At 64.4% G+C, this 13,654-nt stretch overlaps 1 protein-coding gene across 1 annotated transcript in view; it reads left to right on the top strand.

Annotated features, from left to right (window-relative positions):
* Positions 1-8,593: 8,593 nt before the first annotated feature.
* The window catches only part of GRAMD4 (GRAM domain containing 4), a 52,084-nt gene continuing 47,023 nt past the window's right edge, over positions 8,594-13,654 (top strand). Inside the window, exon 1 of the mRNA XM_058673264.1 lies at positions 8,594-8,807. Within this exon, the coding sequence (XP_058529247.1) occupies positions 8,779-8,807 (29 nt within the window). The 5' untranslated portion in view covers positions 8,594-8,778. The remainder of the gene's footprint in view (positions 8,808-13,654) is intronic.

The raw sequence follows: 13,654 nt of genomic DNA, 5'->3' as shown, positions 1-13,654 counted from the left end.
CAGATCCCCAGTTCAGTGCACACCCAGGGTCAGAGCCGGGGGTGGGGTGGGCAGACTCCCCAGGGCAGGGACAGAGCCAACGAGGACAGATTCCCAGGGGACAGGGGTAGAACCAGGTGGGGCAGACCCCCTGCTCAGTGCACACATAGGGGTCCCCCACTACCTCCTTACCACCATCCTTGTGCCCCTCCTTGCTGTCACCCGCCTTTGGTGGCACACGAGTGCCCTGTGTTGCAGACTTGGGCTGTGGGGTGTCCTTACTTGGTCCCAACTCTCCTCCATGTCTTCTTATTTTAAATAAAGCAGACACTTCTCACACAGCCCATGGCTTTCTTTATATTTGCAAAGTTGTATCGGCGAGCAGCACCACTGGTCCACAGCATTTCAGAGAACAGTCCCCTGCAAACCCACTCCTGCCTGTGGGTTTGCCTGGGCCGTCCTGGCAGTACCACTCTCACATGGGCAGCAGGCTATGGCAGTGACGGGGCATTTGGTGATTCTGCAGGAACGAGGGGTACCCAGACCCCCCCACTGGCAGCTTCAAGAGAGAGGCTGATGGACCCACAGCACAAAGATGGCTTGGCTTGGATTGCAGTTCTGATCCCTCTGCCTCCCCCTCCTGCAACTCCCCCTCCGAGGGCCTTGGAGCCAAACCCGGGGATAGGCGGGGTGCATGGAAGGCAGGTGACCCCGAGAAGGCCTGGTCCATGGGCAGCAGGCACAAGGCGCTGCTATTTTTGCCTGGTAACCATGGAGTGCCCCACCCCCACCCACCCGGTGAGTCCAGAGCCCCAGGGGACGTGTCGGAGACATGGTACAGACCTCTCAGCTCCAGGCGCCCACAGGGGAGGAGACGGGCGGCCTGGGGACACTGGCCACCTCTCTCCTGGCCCTGGAGCCCAGTGGGAAGTTTCTTCAAGAAGGCATCCCAGAACTAGGACACACAGCTGTCCTGCAAGAGATGGCAGCCCCAGAGGCCACAAGGCCCAGGAGCTGAGCCGCTGGGGCCTGGCTCTGCAGAGGGCAGCAGAGACGCCCTGGAGGGGACACGGCAGGGTCACCTGGGGCACGCAGGAGCTGTACCGCCCTGCTGGCAGAGGCGTCCAGGCGCGGGGCAGGAGCCGTGACTCACACCTGGCTGGAATCCACCAAGCATGCTGAGATCTGCTGTGCCTCGTGGCGCTCAGCCCTGCCCTGATCAAAGCGGAGAAGATGAACTGGGGCGCCGTGTCACGCTGAGAGCCCCCGGCAGCCTCCGGGGCGCAGGAGGCACAGGTGCCGGCTCCCACAGAGCCAAGATGCCCGGCAGCCAGCTGGACGCCCGTGCATGCCAGCACCTGCCTCAGGGGCCACAGGGGCCCTCGGCAGAGCGGTGAGGTCCTGCGCTGCCAGCTGCTGCCAGTCACTTGCTGCGTGCATTGCGTGGCATAGGCACAGGGGCCTCGCTCCCCTGGAGCCTAGGCTCTGCAGTCAGCCGTGGAGGCGCAGCGTGGAAGTGGGTGCTGGGTGGTGAATGGCAGGTCTGGCCCTTGCAGGTTCCCCACTCTCCTCCCGTCAAATGGAGTTTGTTTCGGGGCCGACACTATGGCATAGCTAATCCTGGGGGTCCCAGCGTAGAGCCCTCTGTGGCGCCAGACGCTGCATTTCCTGCCTTGTGTCCCCACCCCCAGCCTCAAAGCCGCGTGCCCAGGACCAGGAAGCCCACCTGGCCCGGAGTGCCCACCTAGTTCTGGCAGCTCTGCAGGAACAAGAATCTCATTTCTGCTTCCGGGTCACGAGCTGCTCCGGGTTGAGCCATTCCAGCAGCGTAGGTTCAGAGGTTCCCCAGGTACAGCCCCGCGTGGCCCAGCCCTGCTGGCTCCATCATGTGGGCCCACACCCAGGCACAGTGGCTCCAGCGCTCAGCAGGAGGCAGCTGCCTCCTGTGCTCCCCAACTCCCACCGGAGCTGGCCAGAGGACAGGAGACAGCACGGAGCCCAGGGAGGGCACAGGGACATGAACGGTATTGCCTGTGAACTCTGAGCTGGGGTCAGCAGAGGCCCCAGGCCTAGGGTCTCCAGAAGTAACCAGTGACCCGCGGGGCAATGCGCCCCATGTGGCCCGGCTCTGGACAGAACCATGTGAGGGGCTTCCTGAGCGTGGGCCACTGTGCCTCCAGAGGGACCCCAGGGTGCTGCGGCCCCTCCCCTCCAGGGGCCGGAATGATCAGGCCTGGACACGAGGGTCCCCACATGTCCGGTCGGCAAAGCCGACGCCTGGCCTGCCGTGTCCTGCCCCAGTCACGTGTGAACCCACGCAGTGTGGCAGACATGACTCTCGGGGTCTGGAGAATGGCTGGCACCATCTGGAGAGAGCTGGACAGGACCCAAGATGGGTGCCAAGGAGAGAGGCTGCCCGGGGCCATGGAGGGTGCAGGCAGAGGAGGGCTGCTGGGTGTGTCCCTGCTGGCCCCACACCAACTGTGGCATCAGGGCTGCTGACAGGGCGAAGCTTCGGGGCCTCCAGGTACCAGCTGGTATGTGGACACAGGCTCTCCACCCTCACCGTGGGCCACTCCTCATCTTCACTGCCCACCCTGGTGTCACCCCCACAGTACTCAGGTGGACCCCACCAGCCCGCAGCTTTCAGAAACATGGCGTCCCACAACCTGTCTCCCCAGAGACCCTTCTAAGAGTCTCACACCCACTGCTGGACCGTTCGGTGTCCCTCTGGCCACAGCCCCCGCGCCACACACACACACACACACAGCAGAGCTGACCACAGCAGAGAGGCATTGCCTAGAGGGACGCTGCCCCCAGCCCACAGGCCCCAGCAAGGCAGGGCTGTGGCCCAGGAGTGTGGCAGCTTGAGCAGGGAGGGAGGGAGAGAGGGGTCCATATCATGGGCCCTGCAGAGCAGACAGCCCGGCTGTACCCATGCTGCGTGAGGCAGGCAGGGCGCCGGACGCTGTCCAGGTCATGTCTGAGCCCAAGAGCCAAGTTACGCTGCCAGGGCCCTTCCCGCAAGCAGGAGCCCAGCAGCCCAGCAGCCCAGCAGCCCAGCAGCCCAAGCAACAGCCTGCCTCGGGACCCAGGCTGCCCCGTGCTCACACAGGCATTGAGCGTGCTGCTCTGTGTCCCGCAGCAGCTCAGTGCCCTGGGCCTCACCCCTACCAGTTCACAGGGTGGCCACGAGGCCACAAGGGAGCAGCTGCAGGGTCCCAAGGCCGGGAGTGGGCATCCCTTGGCTCCGGAGCTGTGGGGATGCAGGTGGGGCCAGCTCCCATCCTACAGAACGTGCCATCCCCCCGTGTTCTTGCCTGCTGACGCACTGGGAGATCTGGTGTGCCTGCTGGCCCCGTGGGCCCCTGGGGAAAGCTGTGTGGGCACAGGGCTCCAGTGGGACACGTCTGGAAACCATCATTTCCCTGGAGACTCCACAGCCACGGGCCTGTGCTATAGACACATCCTCCATTTCCCCATAGAGTAAAATCCCTCCCCAGGGGAGTAGGTGAGGACCCCCTGCAGAGCCGAGGCCTTTTGGAGGAAAACGTCCTGATTCAGGCTCTTTGTGCAGGTGCAGCTCAACCCTGGATGAACTTACAAGTTGCCCGTCCCTGTGGGACTCCAGCTAAGCCACCCGCTGAGCCAGCATCCCATCTGGTCTCTGGTTCTACTCCCGGTTACTCCACTTCCCAAGGCAGCTTCCTGCTGATGAGGCTTAAACAGGGACAGGAATCGGTGCCCAAATGGGATCCTGGTACTTGAAGGGGAAAATGAACCAACTGGGCTACTGTGCTTAAATCTTTAGCTAAACTAAGTCAAGCCACCAGGATAGAAAGAATGCATCAACTCAGCTCCCAGGAACATCAGGCATTCGAATGTCTGGGCTTGACAACAGTCAATGACGGAATTGAGAAGAAGATCAAAAGGAAAGGGGATTTTTTTTTTAAAATCCAAGCAGATTTGGAAAAGTGCCAAGTTTTTACAAAAAAAGAGCATCCCAAGAAGGGAGGGGCCTGAAGAAGGGTCCCCGCATGCAGCCAAGAAAGAGAAAACTGAAAGTGTGTGGGTAGAGGCGGGTGGGGAGCCAGCCTGCCCTGAGAACTCCCAGAATTCCAGAGCTGCAGGTGGAGAGGGTGCTGGGGCGGGCAGAGGAAGAGGACACATCCTGCCAGGTCCCGAGGAACCCAAGTGACCCGGTGAGCTCAGCCCTGCCGCGGGGCTGGCCTCACGGGGCAGTACTGGCCACACTCCCTCTGACAAGTGCAGGCAGCCAGGCCAGGGCCCGGGTCGTCTTCCCAGGGCCTGCTCCACCGGCCTCCTGCTGTCCTTACCTTCTTGCGTGGGGCTGACCCTGGCCCGTTTCAGGGTGGACATGTGACAGTGAGGCTGCTGAGTTCTGCGACTCTCATCAGGACCTGCTCTGGTCCTGTCTGGGTTGCCGCGGGGGAGAGCCTGGCCTGGGCCAGTGCCCATGAGCCTGTGGCCAGTCATGCCTGAGGGACAGGCCACAGTGGTCAGCACTTCTTCTCTGCTCGAGATGCTTTCTTGTCATCCCATGGGAATGCCCCACTCCACCCCAACGTCAGAGACCCACAGAGGAGAAGAGCCAGGCAGGCCTTGAGGGTTGGGGACACACGTGCACCCAGTGAGGCCACCTGGGGAGGGGGTGGTCAGTGGTGCTCCCAGACAGCCCGTCCTAGGCCCTGCAGTGGACAGGGCCACCCAGGTGGGCCCTGTGATGGCTTCCTGTGGCGCAGGGATGTAACACCACCCTGTCACTGAGCGTTGGTGACAAAAAGCAGGTCTCAGCCATGTGACTTCATCTGACGCCTTCCAGTTGCAGCTCCAACCACACAGCGTCGCTCCTGAACCAGACAGCCCTGATGGAATTCAGCCCCAAACCCTGGACACAGCGTCATACCTGCTCACAGCTCAGCGCTGATTGGCTTGAAATGATTCGCTCTTCAGGCTGGTGGGCGTTCGCCGCCACACGCAGACGGCTCTGCTGCCTCCCCGGGGTCCTGCACCTGCCTCTAAGGCTCTCTCCTCTCCACCTTCTGCGTTTCCTTATTTTGAAAAAAGGTTGATTTATTTATTTGAAAGGCAGGATGACAGTGAGATCTTCCATCTGCTGGTTCATTGCCCAAATGACCACAACAGCCAGAGCTGGGCCAGGCTGAACCTGCAGCCTGGCACTCCACCCGGGTCTGCCGTGAGGGGTCAGGGTCCCCGCGCTGGGGCCATCCTCTGCTGCTTCCCCAGGCATGAGAGGAGCAGCCAGCACTCAGATGGGTGCCCTGTGGGAGGCTTGCGCCTGCCCAGCCACGGGGCCGGCCCCTCTCTCTGCTCTCCCATCCTGGCGCGCCTTCCAGCGTTGTCTTCGGTTCCAGATTGCCTGTTCTCTAATCACCTCATCTGAGACTCCTGCCCCGTGCCGCCCTCGCTCTCTCCAGCACACATTCGCTCCCTCCCCTCTTCCTCTCTCGTTTCTCTCTCGCTCTCTCTCTGTCCAACTCTCCTTTCCTGTCCTGTGGGTGCCTTCCTGGGGGGCCTTCACGGCCTGATTCAGGCCTGTGCCATGCAGATGGCCGCGGACATCTGGATTCGTCCAAATGGAGTGCAGTGGTGCCAGCCACATCTCCGGTGCTGCCCACCCCCGTCCACGTGGGCAGTGGGACGTTTGTGGGGCATGGGGGTTCCAAGTCTCCTCCCCCTTTCTATATCACTGTGGCTCTTGGGGAGGGTCTGACCCCGTGCGGCCCTCAGCTTGTGTCTGCGGCGACACTCTCCTCTGCTCCAGGGGTCCCGAGCCTCGGGCTTTGCTGCTGCCAGGCCTTGGGGGCCACTGCTGGGTTCTTGGGGCTTCTCGGCATTGAGACCGCCCCTCTGCAGGCCAGCCCGGACTGCCTGCCCTGCCACAGCCTCCTGGGGCCCCTCTGCACCCAGGAACTGCAGGCCGTGAAGCTCCTGCCCAGCCTCCTGCTGGCCTTCGCAGCCGACACTGAGCCTCCTGGGAGACAGACTGCTGCATGGAAGACCCAGCCCTGGCCACCCTAATGGGCCTGGGCAGGGCCTGGGCGGCCACGAGGTGGCGCCTGCGGCCACGAGGTGGCGCACACCTTAGGCTCCGGGATCCACCGCAGCCGGCAGGGTAGGAGAACCCCCAGGGCAGCCCAGTAGTGCCTGCTTCCACCCCAGGGCTTGGGGTGGAGTCCTCCCCGGCCTCTCCCTCTGTCTGCTGCACCTGGGTGCTGCAGGCGTTGTTTGGAGACGGAGCGGATAAACTGCCACCTGTCACTGAATCCCCCCTCCTCCGCCCCACCCTATGGAGGGTATCCTGCTGCCGGCCATCCACTGACCCTCCCACACTTGGGCACTGGGACATGGGCGCATCTGGGTCTTCAAATGCTCATTTGTGTCCTGTGGTTGTTGTTGGCATCGCTGAGCAGGACTTTGTGATGCCCACGCAGCGTGGGGCAGGGACAGAGCAGAGGGGAGACAGCCTGCACTCTAGTGCTGGAAGAGGCCAGGGACTGCTCTGCCCTCCTTGTCCTGGGGCTCGCCTGTGCTGTCTTGGCCCACCCAGTGTTCTTTCTGGAAGCCATACAGGTCAGTGGTCCTGGCCACGCTGGGTAGAGCACCAGACATGGAAGGGCGTGGGCTCTGCTGCCCAGGGACTCTGCTCCCCCAGTCCTACACCGTCAAGCCACAGCCCTCCCTCTATAGAAGGGAACTAAACGGGGCTCACCTGACCTGAGGACAGCAAGTGTGGGGCCCGGGGAGGAGTGGAGCTGCCTCTCCCAGTCACCCCGGCCAGCTCGAGCCTCTTGGGGTCCCTACACACCCAGCTGTGCAGCTGAAGACAGGTGTCTGCTGCTGAGGTTCAAGGGTGTGCCTGCTCCCACCTGAGCCTGCGCAGGGCAGGTGAGGGCTACTGGAGGAGCCAGGCTGGTCCCTCTGACCTCCCCCCTAGCAGGGCCAAGCACCCTGTAGCTATTCCAGGTCAGGGGAAGCTATCCGCCCTGGCTTCCCCAGCCCCATCTCCAGCCCTAATCGAGGGGCAAAGAAAACAGCTCAGCTTGTGGGGCCACGTGGGACCAGGTGCTGCCATCCCGAGGGCAGGGCCTGGGGCCAGGAGTTGGCAGCTGTGGCTTGGCACACAGTCAACCTCTCCCGTGGCTCTGGGCCATCACCCAAGTCCTCTGCACGCAGTGTCCCAAGCCATCCTGGGTTCTCTGTGTGTGGTGCCAAGTGCCACCTGGGTGTGTGTGGGGCCCGTCTCAGCGTTTGCACATGGCTTGGCCGGACTGTCTGCCACTAATGCCATGTATTTCTGAGTAGCACCTGGGCTTTCTCCTGGGAGCCCAGCAGTCCTCGAGAGGGCGTGGGTGCCAGGTCTCCTTCCCATGTAGCAACTTCCAGCAAGGACCACTCTTACCTAGGGCAGCCCCCAGCTGTGTGGCTCCAGGACCAGCTGTGCGTCCTGCGCTGGTGTCCTGGGGTCCGTGGATCCGTGTGCTGATCTGGACAGAAGGGCAGCTGGTCTTTCCTATTTTGAAGACTTATTTACTTATTTGGCAGACAGATGGGGAGGGAGACAGCTTGTCCGGCTCTTGCTTCACTTCCCAAATAGGCCACGACAGCAAGCAGCCAGCCACTCTACCACGGCTGACGTTGGTGGTAGGGCCTGAGGCACTTGGGCCAACATCACCTGTGGCTGACAGCAATGGAGGGAGGGCCTCCCCCAGGGGACGCTGAGGCCTGTCCTTCCCACTCCTATCCCTGAGAAGCGCTCTCCCTCCCTGGCTGTAAAAGCTTCTTCCAGACCTGCCGCGCCTGGGCCGTCCTCCTCTGCTCTCCCAGGCCACAAGCAGGGAGCTGGATGGGAAGCAGGGCCACCGGGATACGAACTGGTGCCCATATGGGCTCCCGGCACATGTAAGGTGAGGACTTTAGCCACTAGGCTACCGCGCTGGGCCCAGCAAGTCACTTTTGTTAAGCTCATTTTCCAGAGCCGTGAATTTCCGGGGGGCCTCCAGCCCAGCCCCCACAGTCCTGCTACTCTGGAGGTGCCTCCTTGGAACACCTTGGGGAGGGCAGAGGTGTCCACCTACACCTGCCCACCAGGCTGGGCGCCGGCCGGCTGTGCTTCCCCCGCTGAGCTCCCTGACAGCAGCATCTGGCACAGGGGCACGCGGGGCCAGGCCCGGGAAGAGAGCCGAGAGCGGCCCCTCCCCAGCCGCGGGGTCCGCAAGGGCATCCCCTGTGGGTGGGCATCCAGAGGCGGCCCAGAGGTCCGTGCAGACGGGCGGGGGCGGGGACGGGAGGGAGGCGGAGTCAGCGTCCCGCGCCCTGGGGATGGGGAAGTGTTGGGGTCAGGGACTGGCACCTCCGCCCTAGATGCAGTCTCCGGTGCCCCGGCAGCCGCGCGCGGCCCCCGGAGTGCCCGTGGCGTCCGCCGTGGCCGCTGCTGGCGGGCGGCCGCGCGTGCGCGTGGGGCGAGCGGTGGGCCCCACGTGGGCCACCCAAACAAAGGCGGCGCCGCGTGACCGAGCGCGCCCACGGCGGGCCGGGCGGGGCGCGGGGCGGGGCGGCGGCTGCGCAGGCGGCGGGGCGCGCGGGCTGGGCGCAGCGGGACGCGAACGCGCGACCTGGCGCCGCCTCCGCGCTCGTGGCCCGCACCGCCGGGGCCGCCTCCTCCGGGCTCCCCGGCGCCGGTGGGCTCCCGGGCGGGCGGCAGGTGCAGCGCGGCCGGGCGGCCGGTGCGGGGGACGCCGCGGCGGCGGCGGGTGGATGCGAGTTGGCCCGGATCTTGGCGCAGGGTAAGCGGCGTGCGCGGACACCTCTCCGGACCTGGGCGGACGCGCGCCCCGCTCCGTCCCGGCCCGCGGGCCCTGACCAGGAGCGGTGCTCGGCGTCCACCCGGCGCCCTTGCTGCACTGCTCTGCACAGGCGCGCCGCACACGCGCTCCCGGGGCCGCGCGGACCGATGCGCGCGCTCGGGCATGGGCGTCCGCAGGTCCGGGTTAGCCAGGCAGGCAGGCGGGTGAGAGGAGGACGGGTGGGGTACGTCGGGCCTGCCTGGGGTGGGGGCTGGCGCAGCTAGGGTGCTGGAGGGGGTCCTGGCTCCGGCGCGGGAGCGTCGTGTTCTGGACCCCCTCCTTGCTGGACAGGAGAGCAAGAGGGCACCCCAGCCCCTGAGACCCCAGGGAAATCCAGGCCAAAAAATTGTGGACGCTTGCCCCTCTGCCTCCCCTTTCTGCCTTTGTTGGATCCATTAGCTTCTCCAGGGCTGCCGGGCCACCTTGGCACCCTCGGGGGTCGGGTGGCTGTGTGGCAGCCCCTTGCCTGAGGCCCCACCTGCTCATGCCAGAGCAGTGGGCAAGGAGGCCTGGTTGGCGGGTCCTGGTGGGCCTGCCTGTGTGCTCCACGTGGGAAGAGCCATGTCCCCAGTTCCCCAAACACCCCAGCTTGCTCCTGCCCCAGGCCAAGTCCAGTCCTGGGGCTGCGACACCCCTGCGTTTCCAGGGGTTCTGTTTGGTGCAGTGGGGTCCCCTGCCAGCCTTCCTAAGTTCGGAGTGCCAAGCCTTTCTTGGCCGCCGGCCACCAGCCCCGGTGCTGGGGTTTGCCTGCCGGCCGGGGCTGTGCGCAGGTCCAGGGAGGCCCAGGCTGGGGGCAGAGGTTAGCTGAACCTTTTGGAAGTAGGCCTCCTCACGCACCTGCTCTGTGACCTTCGGCAAGACAGCCGGTTTCCTGGTCAGTGACTGGAGAGGACTAGTGGGTCCACACCTGGGTCAGAGGTCAGACAGGCCGCTTGGGGCCAGAAGGGACACAGCTGGGCCGGGCAGGTGTGGTCTAACTATCCTTGCCCTGCTTTGGGGCCAAGCCACATCCCTGGACTGTGTGCCAGGACGCCGGATGAGAGGCCTTCCCCCGCTGGCCAGTGACCCCGTGGTCTGAGCAGGCTGGACGCAGGAGGTGAAACTTGCCCTGTGGTTGGCAGGGTCTCTCCACTGGCCTCTGTCCCAGCCGCCCTGGCTGATGACTTGGGGAGCGTACTGTCTTCCTGTCCTGCATGCTGGCCATCCATTCCCTGGAAGCCCCGAGGAGGGTCTGGAGTGTGGGATCTACTCGGCCCTGGCCCTGGGAGTCTGTCCTGTGGTTCCCGCCCCAGCAGGTGGCAGTTCCCTTCCTGAAGGACAGGCTGGGTGAACACTTTCCCTGTGCGCCCCCTCCTCTTAACCGTAGCGTCCAGCTTGCAGTGGGTGCTGGGGCTGGCCTTGTGGTGGGGGCCTCTGCTTGCCTCATCCTCACAGCCTCCTCCCCTTTGCATGAGCGCGGAGGCTGGTTTCCCAGAATCCCCGCGTTGCATGTCGGTAGGATAGGAGAGTGGCTCAGGCACTGTGTGAGCAAATGTGGTTGGTGGTCAGCGCCCTGCTCCAAACATATGTCCCTGAAACCGCAGCCAGGCCCCGGCTCGGTCCCCCCCCCCCGGGCCAACCACAGGGGTGCCTTCCACTTGCCCCGCTTCCTGCACCCTGCCCTGGAACCGCCTACAGGCTGCTACCAGCTCCCTGTACCCCTGCTGCTTGGTGCCACTTGGTGGTGCCCTCTGGAGGCGGGAGCTGCATGGCTCTGTGCCGGAAGGGGGCTCTAGTCCTGGGCAGCCCAAGGCTCTGCCAGGGCTCCCTTGTGGAACCCGACAACTCTTGAGAGTGTGGCAAGCATCCCCTCCAGTGGGTGCCAGGTTGGCGGTTCCTGTGTTGTGGAGGGTGTGGGTGACTCTGGGGGCAACCGGGTAGTGGCTGCAGGTGGGTGCTGTACGTGGCGGGGAAGGGTTCAGGACTCCCCTGTGCCAAGCGTGTTGGTAACCAACCATGGAGGGTAAGGCCTGGCTGAGGCAGGCGAATGCCGGAGGTATCCACCACGACGGGCATCCCTGGGAGGCTGCCCCCGGGCATTTGGAAGACTCCCACAGGCTTGGTTTGGGCCTTCTGCCAGTCGGCCTGGGAGCTGTGGGCCCACGGGACTCTGGCTGCTTTTCCTTGGCTTCTCGGAGGCACAGCGACGTGCGTTCGGGTGGGGTCTGCTCCTGGATGCCGTGAGTGGGGGGAGGTAGTTCAGGACCCGGCGTGGGTGTGGAGGGGCCTCGTGTGTCTGAGGCAGAACTCAGCTGGAGCGCCCCCAGCACATGTCCGAGTCTCCTGAGGTGGCTGTGGCTCTCCTCTCTGGCCTTGGGGTGTGTGTGCAGCCCATCCCAGGGGTGATGTGGCCCCTGAAGGCCATGGTCAAGGTTGTGGGACACTGGAGCTGGCCCTGCGGTGAAGGATTCCTGAGGCTGTACACACAGGCGGCCTGGGAGTGTTGGCCGAGTCGAAAGCCTGGCAGCCCGTGTCTGGGGGCAGAGTGAGGCTGCATCTTCCCTCGGGGTGTCCTGTGATCTCTGCAGTAGCAGTGCAGTAGCAGAGGGGTGTGACACCCCTGGGACGGCTGTGCTGTGACCCCAGCTTGGTGCTGCCTTCCCCAGGGTCCTGGCTTTCTAGAGGCTCGTGAGAGGAACCGGACCCCAGCCCCGCATTCAGAGCCCAGGGACTGGGCAGTCCCTGGAGAGGGTGCCTTGCAGGTGGCTGACCCTGTGGTGTGGGGTTTTGGGAGGCTTAGTGCTCAGAGGAAAAGGAGACTCCATCCATGCCACCGGCCGGAGGCCAGGTAAGCCAAGGCAGGGGGTGTGTCGAGGCCGCGGCGGACGGGAGGACTCTGGGTGGTGGACGGGAGGGCCCTGGGCGGTGGACGGGAGGGCCCTGGGCGGTGGACGGGAGGACTCTGGGCAGTGGACCAGAGGGCCTGGGCGGTGGACGGGAGGGCCCAGGGCAGTGGCCGCTTTCCGCTGCCTGGGACCCACCGTGGTCAGTGGATGGGGCTGCCATGTCCTTGTTCCCTGAAGGAGCAGGGGTGGGGTCAGGGAGGCAGGGCCCCTCGCCACCCTGCCGTGGTGGAGTCCGTGGGCATGGCAGCCCTGGCTGAGGCCCAGCCTCCCTGTCCCAGCCCCTATCTCTTCTACAGCAGAGCCCATCCCCATCCTGTCCCCTCCTAGCAGCCCTGTGTTTCCTGTTTCCCATGCCCAGCTCTAGAGGCCAGGGGTCTCCCCGCTGTTCTCGTGTCCAGGGTAGCGTCCAGGGGCCCTGAGCGACTCCACGTGGCTGCCTGCTCTACTCTCACTGGGTGTCTGTGGCTCAGCAGCTTGGGGCCCGTGACTTCTTATTGTAAGCTCAGGTGCCTCTGGCGGCCCTGCAGGAGGGGAGCGGGGCGGGGGGACGGCCGTGAGCCATCCTTTTAACATGTCTTTATTGAGGTGTGGTTCCCAGATCATAACCCCCCCCGCAGAGCCCTCATCAGGCTGATATGGACCATCATTGTTGTCCCATTTACTCCCCAGACCTTCTGCCAGACTGTCCAGGCCCTGGCAATACCAGCTTTTATTCTGCCTGTTCTAGAGCTTTCTGTCTGTGGAGTGGACCGTGCTGAGCCATGGTATTGCTGCTGTGCCATCACAGGCTGGACGATGAGGGACCCGGGGGGCAGCCACTGCCTGGAGCCCTGCGCGGGCCGGGAGATGTGGGACCCGGGGGGCAGCCACTGCCCGGAGCCCTGCACAGGCCGGGCGATGTGGGGCCCAGGTGGCAGCCGCTGCGCCAGATTCACCTGTTCTTGTTGAGCTGGGCGGGTTGGAGGAGTGCCGGTTGGGGTGAGGCAGTTTCGGGAGGGGGCTTCTGGTCCCATCATGCCACCTGCTGTTGCCTGCTGAGGAGGGTGCGGTCTCCTCCCTCCCCAAGTGCCCCCAGGAAGTCACTGTGCCCAGCCTGCACTTGGAACTCTGGGGGTTGTGTGGTAGGAGGCTGGGGATGCGGCCCGGTCTGCTTTGGAAAGACTTCTCAGGTTTATTGAAGTGACAGTGACAGGCAGTTCCGCCTTGGGGACGCTCCACCAATGCCCGCAGTGGCCAGGGCTGGGCCAGGCGGAAGCTGGGAGCCAGGGACCCAGCGACTTGAGCCACTCCCACTGCCTCCTGGGGTGAGCATCTGTAGCCAGCTGGGGTCAGGCCGAGTCAGAACTTTGGGTCCCGTGGACACCCCGGCGGTGGGGGTGGTGGGAGTGTTTCCTCCAACCCATGACTCAGCGCCTCTGGGTGCCCTGGTGCCTGCTGAGGAGAGCGGGGTCGGAAGCCGAGAGCCAGGTACCCAGGCTGGGCAGGCAGAGCAAGTGAACATGCGAGAAGTGGGCCGACTCATGCGTGTCACACTGCGTGGTGACGGCTTCTGCCATTAGTGAGACAGGCGTTCACGCGGGGCTGGTTCTACGTCATCATTCAAGCACCAGGAAGCCACATCCCACCCCATCGTCCTACTTAGCCCGTGAATTACAGTGTGTGAGGTCAGAGGTTCCCCAGGATGTACCCACCTCCCCCTGACCGGGGTATAGCAGGTGCAGACCTCCCTCTGTGGTCCTGTGAGCCGGACGGGGAGGAGGCAGAGGTTGTGGGAGAACTGGGGGACTCCCTGCCCCTGGCCTTGCCTTTCAAACTTGAAAGCGGGGCTGACCCCGAGTGCAGTCCAGCTGTCAGCCCTGTAGGGTTCCCGGAGAAAGGCTGCAGATGGCTGCTTGGAGCACA

This window comes from Ochotona princeps, chromosome 15 (assembly GCF_030435755.1).
Source record: "Ochotona princeps isolate mOchPri1 chromosome 15, mOchPri1.hap1, whole genome shotgun sequence".
In the NCBI taxonomy this organism is placed as follows: domain Eukaryota; kingdom Metazoa; phylum Chordata; class Mammalia; order Lagomorpha; family Ochotonidae; genus Ochotona; species Ochotona princeps.
The sequence above is the reverse complement of the archived record's forward strand: the minus strand, read 5'-3'. Positions and strand labels throughout refer to the sequence as shown.